Here is a 27,581-nt window from a genome sequence, read left to right on the forward strand (position 1 = left end):
CTGGCGCTAATACACGTTGTCAATTTACTTCAATAGCCACAAAGATTCAGTATAGTCATATCTATCACTGTGCCACATTCCACTCTTGTTTCCAAAAGTGAACAAATATTTTTTTTCATTTTGGAAGCTACGCAACTTCATTCATAGTTACTTGCTGTACAATATATAATGCCTATACACATGTACATCCTTGCGAAGATATTCTCAAATATCTAATCCAACAAAATATAGGCGAAATCCAGTTGAAATGTGCAATGTGATATAATTTACTATACTTTATTCTCATAGCCTTGTATTTATTGGTAGTCTGAGAAATATTTCAAACGTATGCTGAATATAGCGTGTAGCACATACGTAGTCCGTTTTCCATACGTACGCGTCGGTCCTGATTTTAACAGAACCCGGTGAAAAATCCAGCCGAGCGTGACACCAAGTTCATTCACAGAGTGTCGGTCGAGGGAGTAAGTGTGTCAAAAGGCTCAGCTCAACGATGCTGCTGCACACGGGCCTTGACAGATGACAGCGGGCTTGCTGTAGGATGAGCAAACGTATAAATAACTCGAATCTTCGACACACATGGATGTAAAGTTGCGAGGAACGTGTTTGGGGGCATTTCGGCGCGCAGTGCACGGCCTCTAAGAGGGGGGGCATTTCGGCGCGCAGTGCACGGCCTCTAAGAGGAGAGCTACCGGGACAACACGCCGTCTTCCCCGGGCCTCGAGTACGGAGCAAGATTCTTAGCTTCCCTGCCGCCTCCGCTGCTTGCTTAAAATTCCATCCCTCGGTCCTGGAAGGTCCTTTTCATATTATGGTTAGGTGTATACTTGGATGAAGCAATGCGAGAGATTCGCAAGGCCGAGTTTGGCGGATTTTGTAACGGCTAAGTCCGTATTTCTGGTGCTTGATGGCATGGACTATACGAGCAAGGCAATGGCCAAGAAAAAGTACGGCCATAAGAACAACTGCAAGGTTTGCGTGTACGTGGCACTTGGGATGTTGCTTGGCATCTTTGTGGCCGTACTCACCAGGAAGCTTCTCTTACCCTGTGGGATGGGACTGCCGGAGTGCTGTAACGGCAGGAAATTCAACTGGCTACCCATGTCGATGACAAAACGAAAAACGGCGGCAGATTTTGTGGAGCCACTTTCTTCCCGAAATGAAGTCAAACTACAACCGGACACGGGTAACACCCCCCGTGAAGAAAGTGTGGCAAAGTCTGACCATTTCACTAAAGGTTTTATTCTCATTGGGGTTATGACAGCGCAGAAATACCTCAGTACTCGCGCCTTGGCTGGATTCAGAACTTGGACAAAAACCATCCCGGGTAGAGTTATATTTTTCTCAAGTGAAGGATCAAAGAGCGACGCCGGCTTGCCGCTTGTTGCCCTGCCCGGCGTGGACGATGCTTACCCGCCCCAGAAAAAGTCCTTCATGATGCTAAAGTACATGCACGATCATTTCATCGACAAATACGAATGGTTTGTTCGGGCGGACGATGATATTTACATACGAGGGGATAAGTTAGAGAAGTTTCTGCGGTCTGTCAACAGTTCCAAACCCCAGTTTATAGGACAGGCTGGCATCGGAATGAAAGAAGAAATAGGGCGGCTCAGTTTGGATGTGGACGAAAACTTTTGTATGGGGGGCCCCGGGATTGTGTTTAGTCGGCAGACGCTAACTCGTGTGGCTAAGAACACTGACTATTGTCTGAAACATTTCTACTCCACACACGAAGATGTAGAAGTGGGGCGCTGTGTGCGGAGGTTCGCGGGCATCCCCTGCACGTGGGCTTTTGAGGTAAGTTTGTCACGGGTCAATCTCGGCCAAAGGCGGCCTCAGCGGGTGGAGCAATTGGAGGTGTTGGGGCGTGGGAATCAACAAAACGGGACCTGCACTGAGGGGTGAAGAGGGGGCGGTGGGTGGTGTGGGAGCGGGGATGCTCTGTGAGAGGGAGATGGGGTAGAGGTTGATTTCGATTGTTCACTTCAGAAAGGGGATTGAAGTTGATGAGAAGGGAGTGGAGGTGGGGTGGGAAAAGTGTTTACGTTATGAAAATCAGAGATTGAACATTAAGATTGTGACGCTTACTTTATGACACTTTCACAGGGCTTATAAAACGACCACAGATTTTACAAATTAACACGTGTAGCAGACACCTGTGCGAGTACACTTGCAAGTTCAAGCAGTGTACTTCGGAAATAATTCTGGACATGATTCTTTGAAAATATATTTCATATTTGTGTTGAATTTGTGTTTTCATAAGTACATTGTACTCCATTCTCAGAATTTTCTACTTATTAGTTTCAGATTTGAATCAGTTTGTTGTTTTGTCTATATTGAGGCAATTAGGGGTATGTATATACATTAGTTCCTGTTTGAAAATATCTTGGATGGTTGTGGATTTCCCTTGGGGCCTGCCCGGTTTCCTCCCACCATAATGCTGGCTGCCACCGTATAAGTGAAATATTCTTGAGTAAGGTGTAAAACACCACCCAAATAAATGAAAATATCTTCTATAGATGCACATTCTACAAATGTTTACAAAGTTTCAATTCAGATTTCTTCGTAATTTTAACTTGGGATTTGTTTGTTCATCATCCATTGCATTATGCATGGTTTCTGATGTAGTTAAACTGTCATTCATATGAACTTTTTAAGGAACACATAAACAATGATTAATCTGTACTACTTAACACAATTTTGTGAAGATAAATTGCGGTGACCCTTGACAGGTTATAGTGACATGTCACCCACGGACGCCAGGCAGAATGGGTGTGTTCATTCGTTGTTGAGATTAGATATATACGGGAACGCCTTGTTTTAGAATGTTTATGACAGATCAGATGTACATGTATGTACAGATCAAAGGATCTTGTTAAAGAGTTTGTAATTGTTATCATATCTCATGTACTGATTGTGATTAACATCTCCATTTTAGACGAGGCATTTAATACAGTGTCAACATGTAAAAATTGACTGTACTTTTCGGTACTCTTTTACAGTAAGAATGAAAGCAGGACCAAATTCAAGCACATTCTGACACTCTTTATACATGTAGGTGCCTGTGTTACTGCGTGACATAAAAATCCCAAATTATGGGGACTATTGCCTGATAAGTTCAACTTATATGCCTTTATAAATCATTTATATTCGTGTAAATTGACTGTGTAAACATTTTTTTGATAACAATAATTACTAGTATGTTGTAAGACATTAAGTTAAGGTTTCTAAATATCTGAAAAGATTTTAGCCTAAAATAACTCACTAAAAGCGGTGCCGAAATTAATAAAGCTCTATTTGATCCTGCAAAGGAAAAATGAATCCTGTGAGAAAAGATGTTGTCCTGTTGTAGCTTTGCTGTGACAAACACTTGATTGTTTGCTAGGTGAATGGTTGTGAAAGCATGAATACTTGCACACTTTTGTCAACTATGTTGCAAAAACTTTCTGCAAATGAGTAGTAAATAACATTTCAAACCCATGCTCACTCTGTTTATAGAATACTACATTTATATCTTTTGCTACAGATTTCCGTTCCATAAATATATATATTTTTTGGAAAGTTTTAATGAATAGTTAAGGACATTTTCATCCTAATTGTAATTAATAAAATGACATTGCGTGAATTGAACATGGGGGCTTTGATGGGGGTTTAGTTGTTAGCATGATGACAAGGGAGCTTCCCATCAGCATGACTATTATTTCCATGGACCAAAATTTAGAATTTCATTATTTTCAAATGCATACAGTAAAATTGAATTGTTTGTGTGAGTTTTGCAGATCTAAACCACACAAATATCTCACAGGTTATAAAGTGACCTGCAGGATTCATGTTCATTTTCATACCTTTGAATTCAGATTTGAGGATTTGAAGGTTGACATCATGACATCAAGCTTGGAGTGCTCGCTCATACATGTACATGCATATAGTAAGAAATTGTGCCTTGGCTTGTACAATGTTACAATGTAACGAGGAAGTGGTAGGTTACCCTTACAGAACCAAATATCAGGTGCTGCCCTGTGTGACTGTCCTGGATTTAGAGTTGCCTGCTAACAGGGATAATTCTGTTCCAGGGTTCATCTACTTCCAGCCGCCTGTCAGACTTTAACAGGAATTCTCTGTGACTGAATGAATTTCACCAAATGAATTTGGGGATGAAGAGTAATCTGCTTTGATATGTTAAAACATGTACATTTTGATTTTTTTCACATCCATGCACGTGAGATGGCCAAGTTGTGCTCCCCCTTTAATGTGTCACAGACTTGTATATACCCGTATTCAGTGCCAGGAATCTCGGGGTGAATCTTCACCACTATTTAAGCACATTTTTTTGAAGAAAGTTTATGCATACAAATATTATGAAATTCATGCTAAAATGATTTAATTGTACCATTAAAGATGCAAGCCTTCTACACCAGATAGTTCTCTCAGAATGTTTCAAAATATTGGTTGCAGTGGAGGTTGAAAAGGTTAAAGAATAAGCCCAATCAGCATTTCAGAAATCTTGAGCGTTCATGCAGTTAGCTGAAACAAACTGGGGGCTCTCGCAAACTCCTAGGTAAAAGTCGTGATTTTATGTTAGGTACCAATGGTGCCAGTCGAGAGATGTGTATTAAATGCCGCATCTACAATAAGATAACATCTTTTATCTGCGTTGGTTTGCAAGATCCCCCACCTGTCTCGCTGATATTTGATATTTTGAAAGGGCAATCGGACTTGTTAGGTGTAAATCCGGGAAAGTCAAGTTAAGTTTTACTGTAAAGACGCTGCCTAATCATGAGTGGTATTCGCAGAACAGACAACAAAGAATACATTGGGAATGATGAATGTGTGCGTTATGTATATCATGTGGCATGTGTCAGACGGCAAAACATGCTTGTCAGAGCGAATAAACATACATTCAAAATTTTATATATAAAAGCAAATGTAACGGAAGTCCATAAACTTTACAACTTGTTGCCTCTGTGAATACCTAGCTTTGCGTGAATCACTGTGATAGATGTAACACCTGACTTAAAGGCAGATCAAAAGAAATAATTTCTAATACAAAGGATAATGGCATGATTCTCATGTGTGCATGCAGTGTATAGGACAAAAACAGTATTTACAAGAGAGACAGTGTTTTGTGTTAACAAAGTCATATCTGCATACAATTACACACCTCTGAGTGATGGCTGAATGCTTTGAAAGGCCTTACACACTCTTTAAAAAAAAAGAAATGTCCAGGTGCGTGTAAAAGCCACACCTGATAAACTTACAAGTCTGGAGAAAATGAATTTAGGTCTGCTGGTCATATGTAAGGTGTTGATAAACAAACACCCGCTCAAAAACAAGTGTGAAGACATGCTTAGAATGTCTAGAGCAATGCAGAGAGTGGGTCAGAGGGCTGAACTTTTATTCGCAAAGTCACTGGAGACATGGGTTCAATCCCAGTCTCAGGCAGGGAATTTTCTAGATTTCCTTGCTTTAATTTTTGTGGCTGACAACTCGTGCATAAAATTTTCTGAAGGCCACTTACCCTCAACTAAGTCAAGTGGGACGGTCAGCCAGTAATTTGCCAAAGGTCTTTGGTTACTTCATTCCCGGACACACACCACCCTTCTCTGCTTACATGTATAAAGTGGTGGACATTGTGTAAATGTACATGAAAAACTCTTGAGCATTATGGTGTTGAACAACAACAAATTGAAGGCTAGTCATTTTGTTTTTTTTTCATGTATATTTGGAGGCCAATCATAAAGTTTAAAGTTTGTTTTGGGCATATACTCGCCACAGGTTTACTTCAGCTAAATTTGTCTTGATTCCTCTCATACACTCTAGTCAGATAAAGTTGATGTGAACAGGAGAAAGGGAGTAAATAAGACATCCTGATTTCAAAATGTTAACAAACAAAAAAACTTTAATTTAATTCCTGGCTTTGTGCAGAGGGCATGTATGTCATGACTATGTCTGGCTTTAGGTGTGGTGTCACAGTCTGGCATAAAGTTAAGTGAGGCAGGGTGAAAGTCCAGTGCATAAATTCATCATTGAGACTCGCATCTTCATATAAATATGGGGCACGATTGTTTGATAACCAGAATGGTGTTGAAAGTGATATCTGGTTTTATTGTACTCCTCTGTGCTCCTAAGGCCTTTTATTGTATTATACAGACAAGTAAAACTGTACCCTTTTGGGACAAGATTTTCTCCAGGCTGATGTATTTACATTTTTATAATTTCGGTATAATTCTTTTGATGGCTTTTTTAATGCTGATCGCTCTGACTGACATAAATGAAATATTCTTTAGTATGGCTTAAAAAAAAAAAACAAACAAAAAAATCACCCAAATATACCCTAATATAGGGAATGTACCAGTGCAGTTGATATCACATGTACATGTACCAGTGAAGGGTAGTAACATCTACATGTATATCACTGACACCGATTCACATGTGAAGTCCAAATGAAGAGTTAGAGCTTTGTTTATGTGTAGAGCACTTTGACCTGTTCCCATCACACCCAGCACTGTACTAACTATGTGATGATTCACAAGGTACCAGACTATACCAGTTCAGCACCTCCTGATACAGGGAATTTGTCCAACCAGCTTGCGATATCTTAGCCGCACAAGAGGTTTCATGGGATTACCATAATTGTTTGATGAATGTGAATTGCAGTGTAGGAATTGATGTATGTATTTATTTTATTGGTGTTTTAAGACTGTGTGTATGAAGCGGCAGTCTGGATTAGTTCATCGTGAATTTAAGACGACAATCAGAAATCAACAGTGGTTGGTTAAATTGTGGATCATCAAATTTCATGAAAGTGTAAATTTCTCAAAGGTCTCAGTTTATATATTATGGCAAAGGAAATCTGGAGGAGGGGAGAGGATATATAATATCAGGTTCAATTGCCTGAAATTTTATTCTTTTTGAGGTGAATAAATAAACTTATAATTTAAATGAAACCAGGGATAGAAATTTGAAGTAAACCCAGCAGGACAGTTTTCCTGTTGATCCCTGAAAGTTATCGGACATTTTTGCAACTCACAGGACAAAATTTCTCTCATTCAGAGTCTATCAATTTGGGGTAAAGTTTATTTTCATCTCACCACCTCCAGCTGGAAAGAGTAATTAAGCTATTAGATTGTGCTGTTGAGTACTGACCTACTTTTGGGGGTACCAACCTACTCTGAGCACCAGCCTACTTTTGGGGGTACCAAACTACTTTTGGGGGTACCAAACTACTTTTGGGATATCAACCTACTTTTGGGGTACCAAACTACTTTTGGGATATCAACCTACTTTTGGGGTACCAAACTACTTTTGGGGTACCAAACTACTTTTGGGGTATCACCTTTTGGGGTACCAAACTACTTTTCTGGTACCAAACTACTTTGGGAGTATTAACCTACTTTTGGGGTACCATCCTACTCGGCAGTGAGTCTTTTGTGTCTACATTAACAATGGTACTTTTAGTATTTTGTAAATGGCATCATAGTTCTGATGATTCTTGTCTGAAACATACATGTAAATATTTAACAGTTTTATAACTGATATTAAAGATGAAGACTGCTGGATTTATGAATTGTTGGATATAGGTATGTTCTGAGATGTTGTCTTAAAACTTTTGGTGTACACATTTTTAGATGATCATGTATATACTAGTAAATATTATTGCTATGACTTACACATCCATGTATACATGTACATGTAAGAGGAGATAGGATTGTTACACTGTGGCAGTTGAATGTCAGGGGTCAAGTTTGACCTGACCTTTGTCCTGAACTGTTTACAGTGTACATTGGCTCAGGTTATAGACCAAACTGACTTTTCACATTAGCCTGTTAGCTTCAAAGATTAGGGCAGCCTTCAAAGCCTTTTCTGTGAAAACCAATCCCCCCCCCCACCCCCCCACTTCCACAGACATCTTCTCCCTCCTTCTCTCTGAGCTATCAGGAAGATGGGGTGCACTGCTTGGACAATTCTTGCATTGTATTACCGCTGTAATGTGTGAGCTGGGGTACAGTGTAATCAGATGGTTCAAGACTGATGCCTCTGTGGAAGCCTATGGTTGTATAAAGAGTTGATTAAACTGAGCTAGGCCACTTGGGTATAAATCTCTTTTAAAAGGGAAGACAGCACCAGGCCAATATACGTACCGAAGTCTTGGACTCCAAATTCAGATATATGGTACCTTTTTATTATTTTGTGATGTTAGCAAAGTCAGCAAAGCCACACTCAATCAATTTTAACCAGTCAGGTGCAAATTTCTTCTCTAACTTGAGAGCTCACCTGTGACAATCACACTTTAAAGGGAACATAACACGTTATAGCTATCTTCATCTATGTCACAAAACCAAGGAGCTCTCCCATACCATCAGTATTAAACGTTGTGACAGTGTGAAAATACAAACAAAAAACACCTGATACCCAACCAGAGAGTTTGTCCTGTGTTCAAAGGGCCTATGTTTCTTTCAGTTTGGCGCTCGGTTAGGACGATGCTCGTGGACGCAAGTATCATGTTTAAGCTGTCCTGTTTGTCTTCATCCTGCATGGGTGTAGGCATTTGGCCTAGCTGGCTGTAGCGACTTCAGGGAATGTACCAAACATACACGTAGCAGGACCTTCTGTTTGATAACAGACTCTTTCATTCATATTTCGGGAAGATATTTTCGTAATAAATCTTACTTTGCTGAGGAAAAATAATGCAAAGTCACAGTATTTGTTTTCAAGCAAGCGACTCTCAAGAGGCGGTTTTCTTGCCAGTTCACCCTGACAAGTTACTGCAGTAACATGCCCAACATATACCCATTGTGATGTGGGCAGAGGTTCTCAGTTGCCTGCTCATAAATGTGTGGTCCAAAATGTATCAGTTTAACACTTTAACTAACTGCAAAATCCAATTTATTGCATCAATATCTGTCTATCCACTATAAGAAACCACAATCGAAAGCTGTTAGGTTTTTTGACAGCCAATTATCACATGACAACACTAGTGATTGACCAAGTTCATAAAGGCTTCAACAACATGGCTACTGGTAGTTAATTTATGAGAGTTACAAAACACGTCAGGAAGTAACTGTTTACATATATAAGGCCTGTTTACCTATATAAGGCCTGTTTCCAACCCTGGACTGAAATAACCAACGTTAAATTATTTGTTGTCTTTTCCTTTAAAGCTAGATTACCTATTTTGCCCTCCTTGAGACCAGAAGTGTTTTATGACCGTCTAGTTCCCCAAATCTGTACTGCATAGTTCTGATCAGCCGTTACTGGCTTCACCATATTTCGCAGAGCCATCTGTGCTTCCCACAGATAAAATGTCTAGGCCTACTGCCAAATTTGAATCCTGTGATCTGTGGGGGTTTTTTTTATCCAGAATTATTAAAAATATTTTGACCTAGATCTTACACTACACTGATGTGTACAAACCTAGTACTACATTGTACCTTCATTTCATTTTCTTTACCTTGTTGGCGTACTATATTAAAAAATTTGGTATGAAATTAAATGTTGCTTTTTGTACAATCAGGTAGTAGTAATCAGTAACGCCTATGTGTAAGTTTGAGGCTGTCGCACACTTTCTGTTGTCTGAAAGCATACAGGTCGTCCGACGTGGAAGTTCTGAGTGCTCTTGCACTAATACTGTTAAAAATGCTTTGATGGCATTTTTAGTCTGCTGCTGTTTTCACTTCATCAAATGTGAGGAGCATGTCCTGTGAAAATTTGCACATGTGTATAGAGTTAAATTTATCATCTTTTATGTTGTACATTGTAACAGTTGTATGTTACTGAGGCAGACATAATGTCTGGAATGCTTTTAAACTTTGTATCCACAGACTTATATATGCAAAATTGTTGCTATTTTTCCCTGCACTTCTTGAGTAATACCTAATGACACATTTTTCGGCTGTGAGAGTTCAAAGACTTGTAATTCATTTCTCAGACTTGCATGCCACTGGTGTATTTGTATACTTGTGTCTTTTTATCAGCATCAGTATTTCTATAATCATCCTACATCATATAGGTCACTCAGTGGGGCCATCATTAAAAATATGTTTGTTGGGCCTCACTCGACTGACCCTCAAAGAAAGGGCAGTACTCTTAAAGTTTTTATTGAGATTTTGACAGGAGTATTCTTCGTTTTTATCACTGTTTGTAAGCATTTTAATGTGTGTAACTAGCTGTGTATTTATTCACTATAATTTCTTGGATACAGGAATTACAAAAATATTGTTTGTACAGCACCTCTGCATTTTGCATTATACATTTCTTGCCAAAAATAGCCTTTTATTTTGTGAAATTGAACTGGAAAACAATATAGGGTTAAAAAATGACAAAGAAATGTTACATGTATTGATCTAAATTTTATTTTACATATATATTTACAGCTGCTGTTTGTTGGAGAAGAGTTGAAATTTTGTTTCTTTTTCCCTATGTATTGTCAATAATTTAACATACATGTAGGTACTTAATTTTTGGCCTATTAATATACACAGGGAGTATCTGCAGAAGGGAACGGTAAGCTATGAGTAGCCTAAGAGCATGTCACAGAGCAGATTGATTTACATGTGCAGTCAAACCTGTACCAATGGCCAACTGTAATCAGCATCCATCTGCCGTAAGTGGCCACTCTCTGCCGCGACCAAACAATTTTTCATGTTAAACAACCTGTTATATGTGGGCACCTGTCCAACGCGTCCAGTGGCCAATATATTTTGCCACCAAATTCTATATCAGCCTGTCCTGAGCGGCCGAGACTTTCAACAGTAATGATGATTGCCGCATCGGACATTCAAAAATTTCAACATGGCGACTTTTTATTTTACTACAATTGTTATATTGCTATGAAATTTATGTAGCTGACCAGATTAGTGCTTTATCAGTTATGTATAAGATTATTATGTAGACCTACATGTGTAGATTTCCTGAAACTTAGTTCAGTTGTGATTTGGCTTGGTCTTCACAACCTGTTTTATGCAGCCAACTGTCATATGCGGCCACTTTTTATGTGTCCCTTCACTGGCCGCATACAACAGGTTTGACTGTATATACATCATCATGTAAAAAGTCAAGAGGGCATACTGTTTATTCCCATGAAGTGATGAGTCAGCAGAAACATGCTGCTGTGATTTGGCGTACGTATATAGCTCCTTTGTGTGTGATGCGCCCACACAACAACTACATCTGCTTTCTGTACCACATGCAGTTGTGCTTGGGTATGAAGAGAGTGACTATATTTTGATACACTGTACAGGCCGAACTTCACATCTTGAAACAATATATATTGGGATGAAACAGATATAATTGTAAGACTAAATGTTTATAGTTTAAGGTGGCATAGTTAATTGCTTGCCCTCTGCTGGTTCAACCAAAGTATGATGTGAGTAGGCTTGCACTACATAATCCTGCCTGCCTCTCTGTGTGAAAGGCCGTTAAACACTGTCCAGGAAAATAGTTCAATTCATTGTTGTAGAATTTCTCCCATGTAGAAAACATCAGAATCTATGGTGATCTGTATAGGGACTTACAGGGCATCACTGAGGTCACATCCATATTTTTTCCTTGAAATACTTGGTTTGAAGGTCCATTTGGCGAATGCATTCATAGATGTACGTGTATATGCAACTAAATTGATGAAACCAAGCCATGTACGTGTGCTAAGCAGCAAAAACCTGATGAGGCATCAGCTGGTCCCAATGTGGTCGGACAAGGTATCCATAGAATCCAAAGTTTCAAATGCATTTTCCTGGGTTGGAAAAATTCTAAAAAACTAAATGCAACTATTTTTGTGAACAGTTTTTAATGGGTTTTTATCTGACATAAAGTTCAAGGTAGTGTGTTTTTTGTCTGTAATGTGATTGTGATACATTACTGAGTACAGTATACACCACTGGGAAATGTTGTAAATATTACTTTCCTAATTGTATTGCCTTGAGAAAATTTCACAGTAAACTGCTTTATGATTTCTGGTGTTTTCAACACAGCAATAAGTTAGACAGCACTATAACATCTTCACACATGTACCCATGTGTAAATAGTACAGTATACATGTTTGAATGTATTGGTAGGGATCATTGGGCACCCCCCATCTGGGTCTTGTTTGATGCATAATGCATGTAAAAACCTTTTGATAAGGGTAATAGACGTGGAGTGATTGCCCAAGTTCATCATGGCTCGGAGGAGAAATGAGGCGTGCGTGTTTACAAGGAATCACAATGTTTACAGTTACTGCAGTTGTACAGAGGTGGCAAATATAGGAAAATTACTAGCTTGTGACTGGGAAATTAATAATACCTTATCTTACAGAACATAATCTGTGGGATTACTATTGCTCAGGCTGGTCACGTCAGGAAATAAAATCAGCAGTCCTCACAAATGCGATGAATGGCCTAGAGGGGTCCTGCTTCCTTATTTTGCTTAGGCGCTGTTCTTGCTACAGCGTACTAGCACCTGACTGATTTGGTCACAGCTTCAACTTAATCCTCTCCGATTCGCTAACATGTGTAAGCGCGATGCTTTGCTTAAAGCAAAGACACTATGTTTTCCACAATACATATACTTGCCTGCCCACTGTAAATGTTTGCTTAAGTTATTCCATATAGAACTAAAAAAATGTGAAGTATTTGGCATTAATTAATTATTTGACACTAATCAGATAAATAAACAAACAAATAATGACAAGCCCAAAATCTGTGTAGGTTGAATTCTGCATTTACATTACTCCATCATTACGATGACAAGATGTTTGAGTTCATGTCTGAAAATGTTTTTTCTTGTCAGTTAAGTTTCATGTGGCGGCATGAATTCACCTTTTCTTGATTCAATGTCTCGCCATTTGCAAAAATTTGTCTGATTTTATGAATGTTGAACTTGTGATATTTTATTGGAATATTTATAGGTATGGTGAACCTTGTTTGAACTTGTGCTAATCCTGTTCTCATGTTGGCTTCAGGCATGTGTGCAGCAGTTAAACCTGAGCATGTATATGTGCATCAGACATTTAACATCCTTTAAAAGAAAGTGGCTTGATCCCAGACAACCCATTATGGATATGATTCATGTTCTATTTAAATTGGGAGAAGATGTGAAGGTCAGAGGTTGTGGTTGTGTTTATTTTATGTCATGGGGGCCACAGGCCAGTAAACAATCATATGTACATGTATGTGGCTAAAGCAAATTAATGCCTCATTGTACTAGCAGCTGAGAACTTTGGTCCCAGGGAGGACAAAATTCCATGATGTGTCACCCTGGGAGTTAAGTGGTAGTTTCTACTTCGACCAGGAAGTCAGACCACAGTCAGAAAACTGCATACGATTGTATACGTATACCTTTATATGGCAGCTTGTGTAAGTGAAACGCCAAAGTTAACTACATGCAGGTATGCTATGCATGTTAACATCTGTCCTGTTTTTATATATATATATATATATATATATATATATATATATATATATATACACATGCGAATTAGTAAGTATTAATCGGATTGGTCATCCTCTCAGATCCCTGGACATTGAACTCTGACATCATGCATTGGTGGTGAACTTCCTACTGCCATTATGTGCAATTTTGAGAACAGATCTCCTAAGGTTATATAAGGACCGTTTGCTAATACACGGCAGCGTCCATCCTTGCATGCTCTATACGCCCGGGGGCAAAATCTTGCGATATGTAGTGAGTAAACATTTTCTAGCCGTGATATAACCATAACATAACAAGTTTTTAACAACATTTCATTTATCTGATTTCTGCCTTCATTGAGTCAACGGCATGTTTTTTTTTTTTTACTTCTGTGTGCGTTTATTTTCCTTGTGTGTTTTTCTTTCTTCTGTGTCTAGGTTTACTCTCAGAAGTTTTCCAGGTTTACTTGCTGTGCATCACTGTTCCAACACCTGTTTTTTAAGGCGTATTTCTACAAGAGTTGTAGGTAATTCTGAAACAAAACTTTTGTGGATGGATGATTTTCCTTAGTGGGTATGCACTTATGCCATCCAGAGATTTCATTAGAGGAGGAAAAAAAAAAACAGTATGGCTCCTTGAACTTGCCTGAACTTTCAAACAATAGCTGTGGAACTTGTCCTTGAACTTCCTCAAATGGTACATGTTGCTGGAAGAAAATGCAGCAAGTGATTCTTTCCACAAATACTCATATTTGAATATGCTCGTATGTATTACATACCTGTGTGTATAGATTAGGAAAGAATGCAAGCAAGAAATCAAACGCTACCTTATTCAATGATGTGATCAGAAGAAGTTTACTTAATTAACCCCATGAAATTCTCTGCATTCTTATTTCGCATATACAGCTGTATATTGTAAAAATTTAGTTTAAATCTAGTTTATGCCTTTAAGTTATTCAATTTCTTGAAAAAAAGAAGAATATCAACCACCAGTGTGTTAAATGTGCATAAACGGTGTACATGTATGGGAGGGTTTTCAGGAAGAGCAAATACATGTAGGTGGCTTTTAATATTAGTGGTATACGTTCTTCTTACAGTAGAACTTAATTTGAAGACTTTGATAATGACCACTTATTTTCATAGTGCATGTATTATGTTATCAATGTATGATTGGTTGGTTTCATTTCACGTGTGAATTTAACCTCTTTTATTTAATACTTAATACCGTAATCTATATAGACATAAGGTAGATAACTTCCTCTTCCTTGTTGACGTATATGTAAACCTCACTGTCAACATTATAATTTTAGACATCACAACAAAACCTCCTTCTGGAAGACAATGCTGTAACAGCATGCAGACACCAGCCTGACAAGCTCTGATGACTTATCCCAATCTTGTGGTGAACAAGCAAGGAACATTCAGGCTAAAATATTGTTCTTTAAATGACCAGACATAGGATTGAACCCAGGTCTTCAGCTACATGTAGGGATGTAAGTTATTTCAAATTATGTGCAAATATGCAGCTTAGCACTACAATATAATTCTTTTTGAGTCAGGAGTAGGAAACATGGTCATTGTAATTTTGATATACATGTACATTTTGAGTCAAGGAGAGTTGTCACAGGCCATTGATGTACATTTTGAGTCAGGGAGAGTTTTCACAGGCCATTGATGTACATTTTGAGTCAGGGAGAGTTTTCACAGGCCATTGATGTACATATTGAGTCAGGGAGAGTTGTCACAGGCCATTGATGTACATTTTGAGTCAAGGAGAGTTTTCACAGGCCATTGATGTACATTTTGAGTCAGGGAGAGTTGTCACAGGCCATTGATGTACATTTTGAGTCAGGGAGAGTTGTCACAGGCCATTGATGTACATTTTGAGTCAGGGAGAGTTGTCACAGGCCATTGATGTACATTTTGAGTCAGGGAGAGTTGTCACAGGCCATTGATGTACATTTTGTGTCAGGAAGATGGCACATAGAGCAGTGATATACCTTTTTTTAGTCTGGAGGAGGGTTTATAGGTCATACCAAGTCTTTATAGGTCAGTAAGAGGATTTACCATGTCATATCAGTTCTTTGAGGTCATTGAGAGGATTGTATGGTTCACAGGTCTGCCACAGAGGGTTCAAAGCTCTGCTACAGAGGGTTCACAGGTCAGTAAAAGAGGATTCACAAGTCTATAAAAGGGTTCACAGGTCTGTAAAAGGAATTACAGAAGAGACTTTGCAGGTCATACATATATTCTTAATGTCAAATAATGGGGGCTCATAGTTTTGGATTTAAAGGTCAGAGGTAAAGGGTTAACAGGTTGAAGGTGATGTGGGTGCCAGACCAGGAAGATAGAGAATGCATGCATGTGTAAACCTTGACAGTTACATGTAGGCCACACTTGTAGGAACCCTCACTCAAGTCTGTCTGGACGTCTGTTGCTAAGCTAACAAGACCAGAGCTGACATAGAAAAATGGGACTCGCATCTCGGCACTTGCTTAAAGCACATTAGCATCTTGGAAAGTTATTTTCACATATTCTTTCAAATTGACTTTGTCATTTTTTTTTGCCTGTGTTGACTGAAGCTGATATAGGTTTTTTGTGGGTGACTTTTCTTGAACTTGTGTGCATGTGTTATAATTAACATTCAGGAACATGGTTGTTCAGATGTACATGGTTTATTCCATCTTCATTGGTGAACTGATGCGATGTTTTGCACAATGAGCATAGAATGAAAACAATGTCTGTGAAATATGGCAAAAAGTGAACCTGTTATAGTCATCATACTACCATCGAACAAAGACCTGCTTTTGGACCCATTCGTCTTAAAGAAAAGAAATTTCATCATCTTGCAGAATTCTGTATAAGTTGTGCTTGTAACACTTATTGGTTCGTATTGCTTTATTCCAAACTTCTTCACTTGCATGTAACTCATCAATTAATGAATGGTGAACATGAGATGCTCCCCAGCAGTACATTTTGATACGATCATGTTGTCAAGAAATAGAGGCAAATAGGTTCATTCTTATATTGGAACATCTGAAAAAGTGCATTTCTAGAGGCAAAATATTATTTTTGTTGCGAAAACCTTTCTAAAGTCAACAGAACTCTCTGAATCAGGGAGGAGAAATAGACAAGTTAGTAATGCACAAAATGTATGATCAGTTAGGGTATATGTGCTGTTGAAACTCTTTACAATATTGATAAAGTGTTCAGCTTTCTTTTTTCCTGGTTGATGGATATACTAGCTTTTAAAGGTTGTGATCTCAGTCATCTTTAGCAAGATGCACCAGCCCTCACTCCCCTCCCAGTGACCTGTGCTCCTCACCCACCACACACTATTTGACCACTAAGGTTTGGCCTATCATCAGATGCCCCAAGGGAGCCTCAGTGTTTATAAGTAAACACCCTGGTCTGTGTTGATCTTAGTGTTGGTTTGCTGACCTGAGTAATGGGGCATATCCTTGATATTACCCACACAGCCAACATGTGCTGACAGGCGAATTAAGACATATCCACAGGCACAGGAATAAATCTTGGCAGGTCCAGAGGGCAATCTGTGGGGCATGACAGCTTCCACTAGGGATTATGAACAAATAAACAGGAATAAGTTTCATCACATGGTGGAAAATCGGGATGGCTTTGTTAGACTTTCATGTCAGGAAAGTAATGCTCACCTGTGAAGTTTTGGGATGTCAGAGGGAAATCTGGACGCCTTTGTTAGGCTTCCATATGGTGAAGGTGATGCACACCTGTGAGGTTTTGGGGATGCTGTAGGGAAATCTGGATGGCTTTAATAGGCTTCCATATGGGGAAAATAATGTTCACCCTCTTGTTTTGGGATATTAGAGGGAAATCTGGGTGACTTTACAGTCTCCCATTTGGTGGAGGTGATGCACAGTTTGGCGGAGACACCAAAGCACATTATGACAACACGTGTTGAGGAAACTTGTATGTGTTATGTGGACACCAAAGTATAACACTTGTAGGACAATGTAGGACACATGTTTGAGGACACCAGCATATAAGGGCACCAACAAGTATTATTAGGTTGCCAAAACAGTGTGAAGACATGAAAAATATTACGTGAACATCAAAAAATATTATTAACAAACATTCCCCATATGTTAGGTAATTAAGGCATAATTTGACAAATATGCATCTGGATCCCATTGACCTGGACAGGTTTTGGCTCTGTGTTAAGTTTGGATATGTGAAGGAAGAGAAGGAAGTGGATAAGGGCTTTTAGCAGGCACAGTCTACTGGCCAGAAACTATGGATTGTGAACTTCAATTGTCAATATACTTACATGCTAAACATGAATTCCACAGATGTCCTGCTCAGCTTAATGAAGATACATGTAGCAAACAGTATTTCTCTTCAGGCTTTTCATGCTTTCTTCAATGTGCTTTGGTTTATAGCGGGGTTTAGGCACTGGTGTGATGATACATGGACTACTGTAATTCTTCAAGCTTTTCGGGGGCCCTCGGTGGCCGAGTGGTCTAAGGCGCTCACCTGGCGATCACTGTAATCTCTCACCAATGAGGTAAAGAGTTTGATTCCGGCTCCTGCCGTCCCGACTCTGGCCTTAAGCAGGAAAGCCTGCTAGTATAGCTTGCCGAGGGGCATGGGTTTCCTTCAGGCATTGCTCGGTTTCCACCCACCATAATATGCTGGCTGCCGTCATATGACCAAGATGTTGTTAAGTATGGCGTAAAACAACTTATCAGAAAAAAAAATCACTCAAACTTTTTGCATGTTTGCAAGGTGTTTATTTAAGCATATTCTGAAGGCATTATTCTGTGTTGACTGATAAACTTATACTTTGTGTGAAGCCCTGAAACTGGCCAATGCAACCAATGTAGTTTTCTCTCCAAAACTACAGTTTTGTCTGTAGTTTTGTGTATAAATTGCTCTAAAAGTTGCTCTTTCATATGCGAAAGGTTTCAGGAATTACAGTAGCCAAGAATTTAATATTATAAACTTTTGCAGTAGGCCTACAAGCAGTGCTATTTTAGTTATATTGGACAAAAATCTTATAATACTTTACACTTTCGATCCTGAAACAAATATTCAGTAGGACATCTTTCTACCTTCCAAACAAACCTCACAATGTCTAAGATCAATAGAACTTTCAGAATCAGATAAAAGGAGTCATGTTGTAGTTGTTGGCAAAACATTAAGTCAAATACAGTATTCATGTATACTGCATGCTGTATGAGTACTGCATGTGTTCAGGTTTCAATGGAAAAAAAAAATCAAAACAAAGCCTGTATGGTGAGACCAGCACATACACTGTAATGATTGATGGCAGATATGAGCTTCCATAGTTTTCAACACACGCATGATTTTATGCAGTGGCCTGTGTCAGTGTGTGGTTAGATCCACATCTACTTCATCACATCTAATTTACATTAGTCATGTGTAATGTACTCCACATGGCGGGTAACACCTGTTGCTATGGTTACCCATCTAGCACCCCAGCTGGCCGGTCATTAGCACATGGCATTAGCACAAAATGTAGAAAAAATGGACTGGACAAAGCGTTTTTTTTTATAAAGCTAACGTATTGGAATTGCTAAGATGTAGAAGGCTAGTACAATGCTAGTATAGTAATAAAGAATCCGGAAGATATACATGGATTAGCAAGGATGTGAACATGTTTGATGATGCAACTTTGTTAGATGCACTAGTCAACCTTCTACTCTGGTATTAGAAGTTACATAATTTTGTTGCAAATTAACTTTGAAAGGATGTTAAAAAAAAAAAGGACATACCATATTTGTAACACTTGCACAAGGATCAAATTAGCAAGGGTAGCTTTGGGTATGCACCCAAATAAATGAAGAATATATATGTACAGTGTGTTTGCCTTCCTTGAGTGTTTTTTTTTTTGACAGAAAAGGGTCGAAATGCAGTAGGAGCACCAAGTGCAGCACACTGCAGTAATTTCATCAGGGGTCTGAAACTTTAACAGCTAATATGTTGTTTATAATGTCTGCAGTTTTCATTCTTAATTTTAGTCTAGTTAAACGGAGAAGAAATGCTTTCCTGTTTTATACCATGACTGTATGCAGCCTGAAAGCCAAGCAAAAGCTTTTGGGAATTTCAAAGCTGTTTACGGAGTAAGTGGAATTTGAATAAAAAAAAATGTTGATAATTAGGTCCCAGATTTGTTAAAGAACAGTTGAATATACATGGACAGAGTGTACATGTACAGCACAAGTGTGCACCCTAATTCCTTGACATTTTTGCATCTCAAAGATCAACTTTCAGTACAATTTATACACATTTCTGATTTGATTTTGGGGGCAAAACTACATGGGTTGGATTGGCCAGTTTCATGGCTTCACAGAAAGTAGAATTTTATCAGTCAACACTTAATAAAGCCTTCAGAATATGCTTGAATAAAGACCTTTGCAAACATGCGAAAAGGTTGAATAATTACTTTACCTGCGATGTGTGTATATATATATATATATATATATATATATATATATACACCACAAGGTATTGTTTTTTGTTATACATATCTACTGCCTGTTCACCCTAAATCCTCAACAAAATCCATCACAGACATAGTGCATGTTTTGGCATATCACAGGAATGTTACCTTATATGGACAGGTAATTAATTAACTTCTGTGAAGTTTATATGTGCCTCTGCTTGAGCAGTACATTTTACTCTTCAAATTCTGATGAATTTTGTTTTGCAAATTTCAACAAAAGTTATGCTTTGCTGGTGGAATGTGTTGAGGATTTAAGGTAGTCATTGATTTACTGAGAAGTCCAAAAGTGTAAAGTGTAAAATCTCTTCCAATATTTGTACAGCATAAGCCACATCTCTTCAAATATATATGATATGCTTGCTCACTAGTTATGTATTCATGTACAGAGTACATGTAGGTCTTTGTCACTTTGAATAACAGGACTTGAGAAACACAACCCTTGAAAGTTAAAACAGATCCGGGTCTTCGTGGGTTGAAATGAAGGCATTTTAGGGGCGAAGTGCTCATTATATACATTTCTGTGTTGGCTCTTAGAAAATTTGATGAGTTCTGTTTAATTGCACTTTTCCCAAGGATCCAAATTGGGTATCATTGGCAACTGTGCTCAAGCTGACTTCAATATATTGAATCTTTGGACTCTGGATCTTTGGTTTTATTATTTCTGTTCATAGTATTACCAGTCCATATTACTGCATATAGCTGGGCTAATGGTATTGCAGTCAGGAAGGTCACAATGGTAGTTGGTAACACAAGGAGTGCTTAGTCATGCCAGGAATGGTCCCCTGGAGGCTGGAGAACTGATGTGGTGATTGAGCTATATTTGTATGATACAGCTCAACTCTGACCCCCCAGTACCAGGAGCATCTGTCCACAGACCAGCTGTACCACATCCAGTGTGAACATGGGGAATGTCTCTGTGCCACAGACTGGACCATACATGTATGGACTCCAGCTGGATTATCCAAACAGTACTGTTAAGTCAAGAGCCTTGAACAGAGCTTCATTTCTGCTGGGCTCTAATCCTTTTGGCAAGCAGGCGCCCAGTGGCACCTTTTGGTCAATATAGCAAAACCATCAAAAATATCTACCCTGCATCCTGATTGACGTGCCCATCTTTTTTCAAAAGCAGTTATCATGTTTAAAGGTTTTAAGATCAAGCTGTAGTTATGTATTAGATCCTAGAAAAGCTTAGTTTTTATTTTAGCTTTTCTTATCACATTAATGGTTGTAATATTATCAAAGCAGCACCTGCTTGCACAAAGAGGTTGTGTCTAAATGTACCATTGATTATAGGCCCTACAGTTGAGTTTAGTTTACAATTAATTGTTAAAATAAGTAATGCCGCTTTGCACATAGGAATTGTAAGGTAATTATAACTTTACAGATTTATGGTTGGGATCCTACGCCAGATTTGACATGTACATCATGGTGGTCTCTATATGGAGACTTATTCTTCGTTTTATTTTAGTAGAGTCAATTAATTAACAATTCCGCAGCTAATGACAACAACATGTGAACAAAATTCCTGTAACATCTCTTTGAGACAATTGAGTTGCACATCTGTACAAACATTCACAAATTACTAACTAACAGGCTACCGAAGTCCAGTATTTGTACTTAACATTTGGTTTTGGTGTGATTGTGTGTTACAATAGGGTCGACCTGCTGATAAATTGTTGATAATCAGTTGTGACTATCATACTCATACCGTACGATCCCCTTAATTGTCTAAGATTGTAAGTTAGCTCTGTGATTGCGATCTCAGTGATTTCCAGTCAACTTAGGCTTACCATTTCTTTGTACAAGAAACCTATGTTGAGAGTGGAAATTACAATAAAAAAGCAGTACTATCTAATTTTAAAAAAAATTCTAATTTATAAAACCTTTTAGAATAACTATCTAAACCTTGGTGTGGTGTGCATGCATAAGCAGATCTGTGAAAGGTTTCAAAGTTTGTATTTGTATTTCATGAACAAGATGTGTGAGAGGTTTCAGAGTTTATATTTGTGTTGTGTTGCAGTTGAAATATTAGGTCATTTAGAAACTAGGTCGATTCTTAAAATAAGCTTAAGGCTTAATTGTTTTTACAGACAGCAGAGTAGTTCCCCCCCATGGTGTGTGTATTTTTTATCTTCTTAAATTTGGAACGTCTGGCCTCTCATTCCATGGATGTCTTGCTGCCAATAAAAAGGAACCTGATATTTTGTTCAGGAACATTTTTGGGTCTCCAGGACTGTTTTTGTTGTGTGAACTCTGTCTTAGTGAACATCAGTGTTTTGATTCTCATTGCATGCTATGGGAAATAACTACATCACAACTGCCATGTCAGATTTGCCTCATGGTGGTCTTTATAGTTTAATTTCTGTGTGTACATTTTTTTGCATTTATCAGAAGTTTTTGTTTACTTTTTTTTGCATTCCTTCATATATGTGTTGTTTCTATGCATTATATAGTACTTAGCATGGCATTGGCTCGGTACAGTTATAGAATTTATTTGCTCCTGCTATATTGCGCATATCTACAGGCAATACATGTAAAGGCAGTGTACATATTCTGAAAGCAAGTCCTTGGTGCCTCCTTGGCCAAGCTGGTTAGCATGCCAGTGGGGCGCATGATCCAGGAGCCTTATCCTAATGCAGTCGCTGTGAGTTCAAGTCCAGCTCATGCTGGCATTCTGTCCAGCCGTATGTTGGAAGGCCTGCCAGGAACCTGTAGATAGTTGTGGGTTTCCCCCTTGGCTCTGCCTGCGTTCCTCTCACCATAATGCTGCTCATCATCATATAAGTGAAATACATACTCTTGAGTTTGGCACAAAACACCAATCCAACAAAATTTATAATTCTTATCTACCCATAGTCCAATCTGGTGTTTCAACCCATGCTATAATGGTAAAGAATGAACGTGTGACATTTTGAATTTCCACAGCCAGTGTCCAAATCACATTAGATTACAGCAAATAAAACACACACACGCACACACACACACACACACACATGTTCATGGATGGTCTCTGTTGTTTGTCACTAACTAATATATTCTTCTGACACAATCCAAATTAGATTTTGACACTTTTTTCTTCTATTTTCTGGGACAAACACTTGATTCCAGCAAAATTTCATTGCAAAAATGGTAGCTCCAAAAATTTTGACCAATAACTTGGCAGGATGAAAACTGACATTAACCAATAAAATTATTCAAATTGAAAGCGCAGAATGTCAGAATTGCAATTCTGCCTACACACAAAGATTAAACAATGGCGAACATTCACTTCTGGTCACACATACATGTACATCAGTGGTATGTGTAGAGAGACCAGATTGGACTAGGTGTAGATAAGAGCTGTGCTGTATGACTGGTTGGGTTTTGAGTCCTGTCTGGTGTCCTCAACATGGGATCCTGGGTCGAGTCACACCTTAAAGCTTAAAAGAGGAAGTTGTAACTGCCTTGCTTGGCGTTCAGCATGAAGGGCACAGTGCAACGACTGTTGACCCATATCAGTATAATGCCTCGGGCAGGGCGCCTTACTTGCCTTCGGTAAGGCATTTCAGTGAAGCAGCACTGGATAAAAGAGTGTGGAAAAATCCGTCCTGCAACAAGGAGGCACATTACATGCACTCTAAGGATTCATTCATCGTCATATGACTGAAAAATTGTTAAGTACGATGAAAAAAAACTCACTCACTCTTTAACATGGGTTTCCTGTGGATCAGTATGCTAAGCATGTGACCATTGGCAATGGCTTGCTGCAATGAAATTATGATATATGATATATGAACAAAAATTATGATTAGAAATTTCTTTTCCAAGTGTTGATATGGTGTGGTGAAGATGGATTAATAATTCATTACAGATCTACTTGTACATGTAACAGTATACCCTAATTCATCAACCTTTTCGCATACGAAAGGGCAACTTTCAGTGCAATTTATGCACATTTTGAATTTGATTTTGGAGACAAAACTTTGTGTTTGCATTGGCCAGTTTCAGGCTTCACAAGAAGTATGATTTTATCAGTCAACACAGAATAATGCCTTCAGAATATGCCTGGATAAACATCTTGCAAGCATGTGAAAAGGTGAAGAATTACGGTATATGGAGTTGAAATTTTTGGGTCTCCATGTGTAGGCTTTCACCTGCATTTTGTCGCATATAAATCAGCCAGATTGTTACAAGTGTCAAAATGTCCTTGCTTTCCGTCTGCAAACTGGCATGCCTGAGGCATGCAAGGCGACAAAATGCCCATAAACAGGTGTTTACTCATTCCTAAGATCTAAATGCTGACCCTGAGCAGAGTTAAAACTGCATGTGCGTGCTAGGGAGGTGAACATTATGTAAACTTGGCAGGGGTTATACTCTAGATTCAGGGCCTTACAGGATTACCTTTCTCTTTTTACCCTCTCTCCCTGGAGTGTACTGTGTAACTCTCTTGTCACATGTAACATTTATGTACACGCACAGCTTTTTAAGTTGCTCACGTACATTCACGGAGATCGTGTATATGTGGTCATTAAGAGTGGGACCTTGAATGAAGCTTCATTATTCATTTACATGCATTGTACATGTGTGTGTAGCTCGAGAGTTCAAATCTATATTTTGTCAATTTGTTTTTTTTTCTTCTTTACTATAAATGGATTCACCATGCTCGCAACATTTCCCTAAAAGTGAAGAAAAAATAAAAATGAAACACTTTTGAACTATAAATTTTGTTTCAGAAGTCAGTGTTTTTGGTCAACAGAAGCATTTGTATCCTTCAGGTGTAAGATTTAATTGTGAGAGAGAGAAAGAAAAAAACTGGACTTTTATTTGAGGATAGAACCCTACACAAAGACCATGAAGTCTGTAGTGCTCCAGACTGGACTGTCAAGTTTTTACCTGACAAATGCAGAATATGGTAAAATTCAAAATCTGGAAGAGAAAAGTAAAATAATTAGCATGCTGCAGTTTCCTATATAATGTTCCTTTATTCTTACCAGTTACCTGTGCCTTTCATCTTGTTACATGGCACACATCATGGAATATAGTGGACTTGCTGATTGTCATGCACCCAAACTATTTACTCGCGTGTGAATGATTCAAAGTGGTTGGATCATTCCTCCTCTAAGCCATTTACCTAACCCGCATGACATTTTCTGCTTCACGTGCGAGCAATTCGGCACAGCTCGGAATAATCCTCGCGGTGCTTGCTGCACATTGTTTCCGACATGCCAATCAGACGGGATCATGGTTATGTCACTTTTAGAAAAGCAGCAGATGCCAAACATTCGGCCCTGTCTGGAGTGCTTTTTCAAACAATGCTGCCACGTATGATTTCCTCCATCCCAAAGCATTTGATAGCCAAAATAGCTCTCCAGATTTGATCCTCGTGTGTTTGCATGTTCTTATCAAAGTCCTGTTATGACGCAATCGCCTGTCAGCATCTGCTAACTGGGAACGTTTTGTATACACTAGTTCATGAGTGTAGAAACCGCAATGTAACTGCGTGCTGAGATGCTGTCTGATCTCAGGGGCCTAACTTCGTATGTTAGAACTTCTTCAGACATATTGTCGGGCAAGAAAAGTTATGAGGGATAAGATGAGGGAGACATCTCTGATAGATTGAGGTCTTGTTTTTTGCCTGTTTCATTCACCTTGCGGGTTATATACCTCAATCTAACCCAGTCCCAGAAACGTGTAGATGGCTTGTGGGTTTCCTTGAGGTTTTGCTGGATTTCTTACCAGAAAGTGAAATATTCTTGAATATGGCGTAAAACACAAAATAATTAAATAAATAATAATTTAGAAGAAAGCATGTACTGCAATTAATTAGGCTATTGCAATGCTGGTTTATTGGACAGTTATGCTTTGCTAAAATATCCAGTGATAAGTAAACGCTCTGTCTGATTCTTTGTGTTTTTCTGACAATTATTAAGTGCTCACCATTACATGTACATGTACAGCTCAGTGCTTATGTAAGTCTAAATCCCCTCTACACTAGTCAAATTATGCAGATACAGTGATGTGCTAAAGTCAGGTTACTTAAAATTTTTAGCCTATGCTGAAAGACAAATTTTTTAGATGCATAAATTCAAAAAGTCGGCTTGGGTGAGGGCTTGTGTGTAATAGGGGAGATTTTGCACGCCAGACAATATGTAGAATCAAACATCACTAGCTCATTTAATAAGCCCCATGTCAGTGAAGATTTAAAGGTTGTGAGAAAGTTTGCTGGCATGAGTACATATTATTAGATCTGTCCTGGGGTCCAAACAGGATGTTTTGAGTATAGTCTCTAGGATGGTGGTGGGGGAGAGGGCTTGGAGCATAAACATCACTGGGGGCAGTGCTCACATGGTTATGAACCCACTGTGCTTCATTTCCTCTACTTGTACTGTGCACTATTGTCCTGGAGAAAGAATAAAAACATAAAGTTATCACCTATCAAAAAATAATTCTCTGATTTATACTGCAGAAAGAAATGTACTACATGTCCTGCAACAATATTTTCGTATATTAATAGAGTTGTGTAGGTGAAGGTTACATTCAAATGTGACAATCACTTAACTTAGCTTACAAATGTTGAGTGCATATGTAGTGAGTGTGGTCCAAATGCTATCTGTAGTGAAAGTTAAGAGTATTAAAAATATTACATTTACATGTAATATGTCATTTTGTAAATGGCATAGTATCGGCAAACTATTAGTATGTATGCACGCATGGTATTAGGTATAATCTTAATAACTAGTGGTCTGTCGGCAGCCTGCGAATGGTTGTGTGTTTTCCCGGAGTTTTGCCAAGTTTCCTCCCACCATAATGCTGGCCTCTGCCGTACAAGAGAAATATTCTAGGATATTGCATAAAAACACCAATCAAATCAATAAATACATATAGAGAAATATTTTTAATAGGGCATATAACATTATTCAGAATAAATAAATAAATAATCTTCCTTGTACAACAGATATGTTTCAATATTTCATGCTTTCATTGTGACTTTAAAATAAAGGAAATCATGGTTGTTATCTACAGTCTTTTAAAAAATAATTTTGTGATCATTTTGCAATGTAATAATTTTCTCGAGCCACACCAGCATGATGTTATTGCAGAATGTATTTATTTGCTGGTATTAACATAAAATACCTAGATGCTTGTGCTTTAGGCTTTAGACATTCTGAGGAAGCTTAAACAGATGTTCTAATTCATCATTTAAGTCATTTAATGTAGCATTGATGTAGAACATATGTGCTATACATGCAGTGGCTTGCAAGTGTATGGAAATGTAGAATTTCCTGATCTCTAGCCAAATGTTTTGTCTGAAACGAACAAAAAAAAAAAGTGTGTAAAATGAGGATGTGCTCAAGCATTACATGGAGGTTTTTTATGTAGGCAAATGACGGTATTGAGCAATGTTTATCTGATTGCTGTACGTCTGGTGGTCGAGTCGGCGCACAGAGGGGTGTGCCTAATCACAGGAAGGGTAAGGCGGGCAGCAGATGTGAAAAAAAGGAACAGGATAAAAGATCAATAAAATGCGGAAACTTCAGAGAGAAGTTAGTGAGTTCAAAATGCACATGGCTTGTGCAGGAATGATGTGCATGTGTCTAAGCAACACTTAGATCCTGGTTCTTTAAAACTTCACACATGTACTGTAAATACTTGTGGTACTTGTTCCTTATACAGACGTGGCAGCATATATGCACATTACATGTAAAGACATG

At 38.5% G+C, this 27,581-nt stretch overlaps 1 protein-coding gene across 1 annotated transcript in view; it reads left to right on the plus strand.

Moving 5' to 3' along the window:
• Positions 1–682: 682 nt before the first annotated feature.
• The window catches only part of LOC135472567 (chondroitin sulfate synthase 1-like), a 34,070-nt gene continuing 7,171 nt past the window's right edge, over positions 683–27,581 (plus strand). Inside the window, exon 1 of the mRNA XM_064752123.1 lies at positions 683–1,797. Within this exon, the coding sequence (XP_064608193.1) occupies positions 829–1,797 (969 nt within the window). The 5' untranslated portion in view covers positions 683–828. The remainder of the gene's footprint in view (positions 1,798–27,581) is intronic.

This window comes from Liolophura sinensis, chromosome 8, assembly GCF_032854445.1.
Source record: "Liolophura sinensis isolate JHLJ2023 chromosome 8, CUHK_Ljap_v2, whole genome shotgun sequence".
Taxonomy (NCBI): domain Eukaryota; kingdom Metazoa; phylum Mollusca; class Polyplacophora; order Chitonida; family Chitonidae; genus Liolophura; species Liolophura sinensis.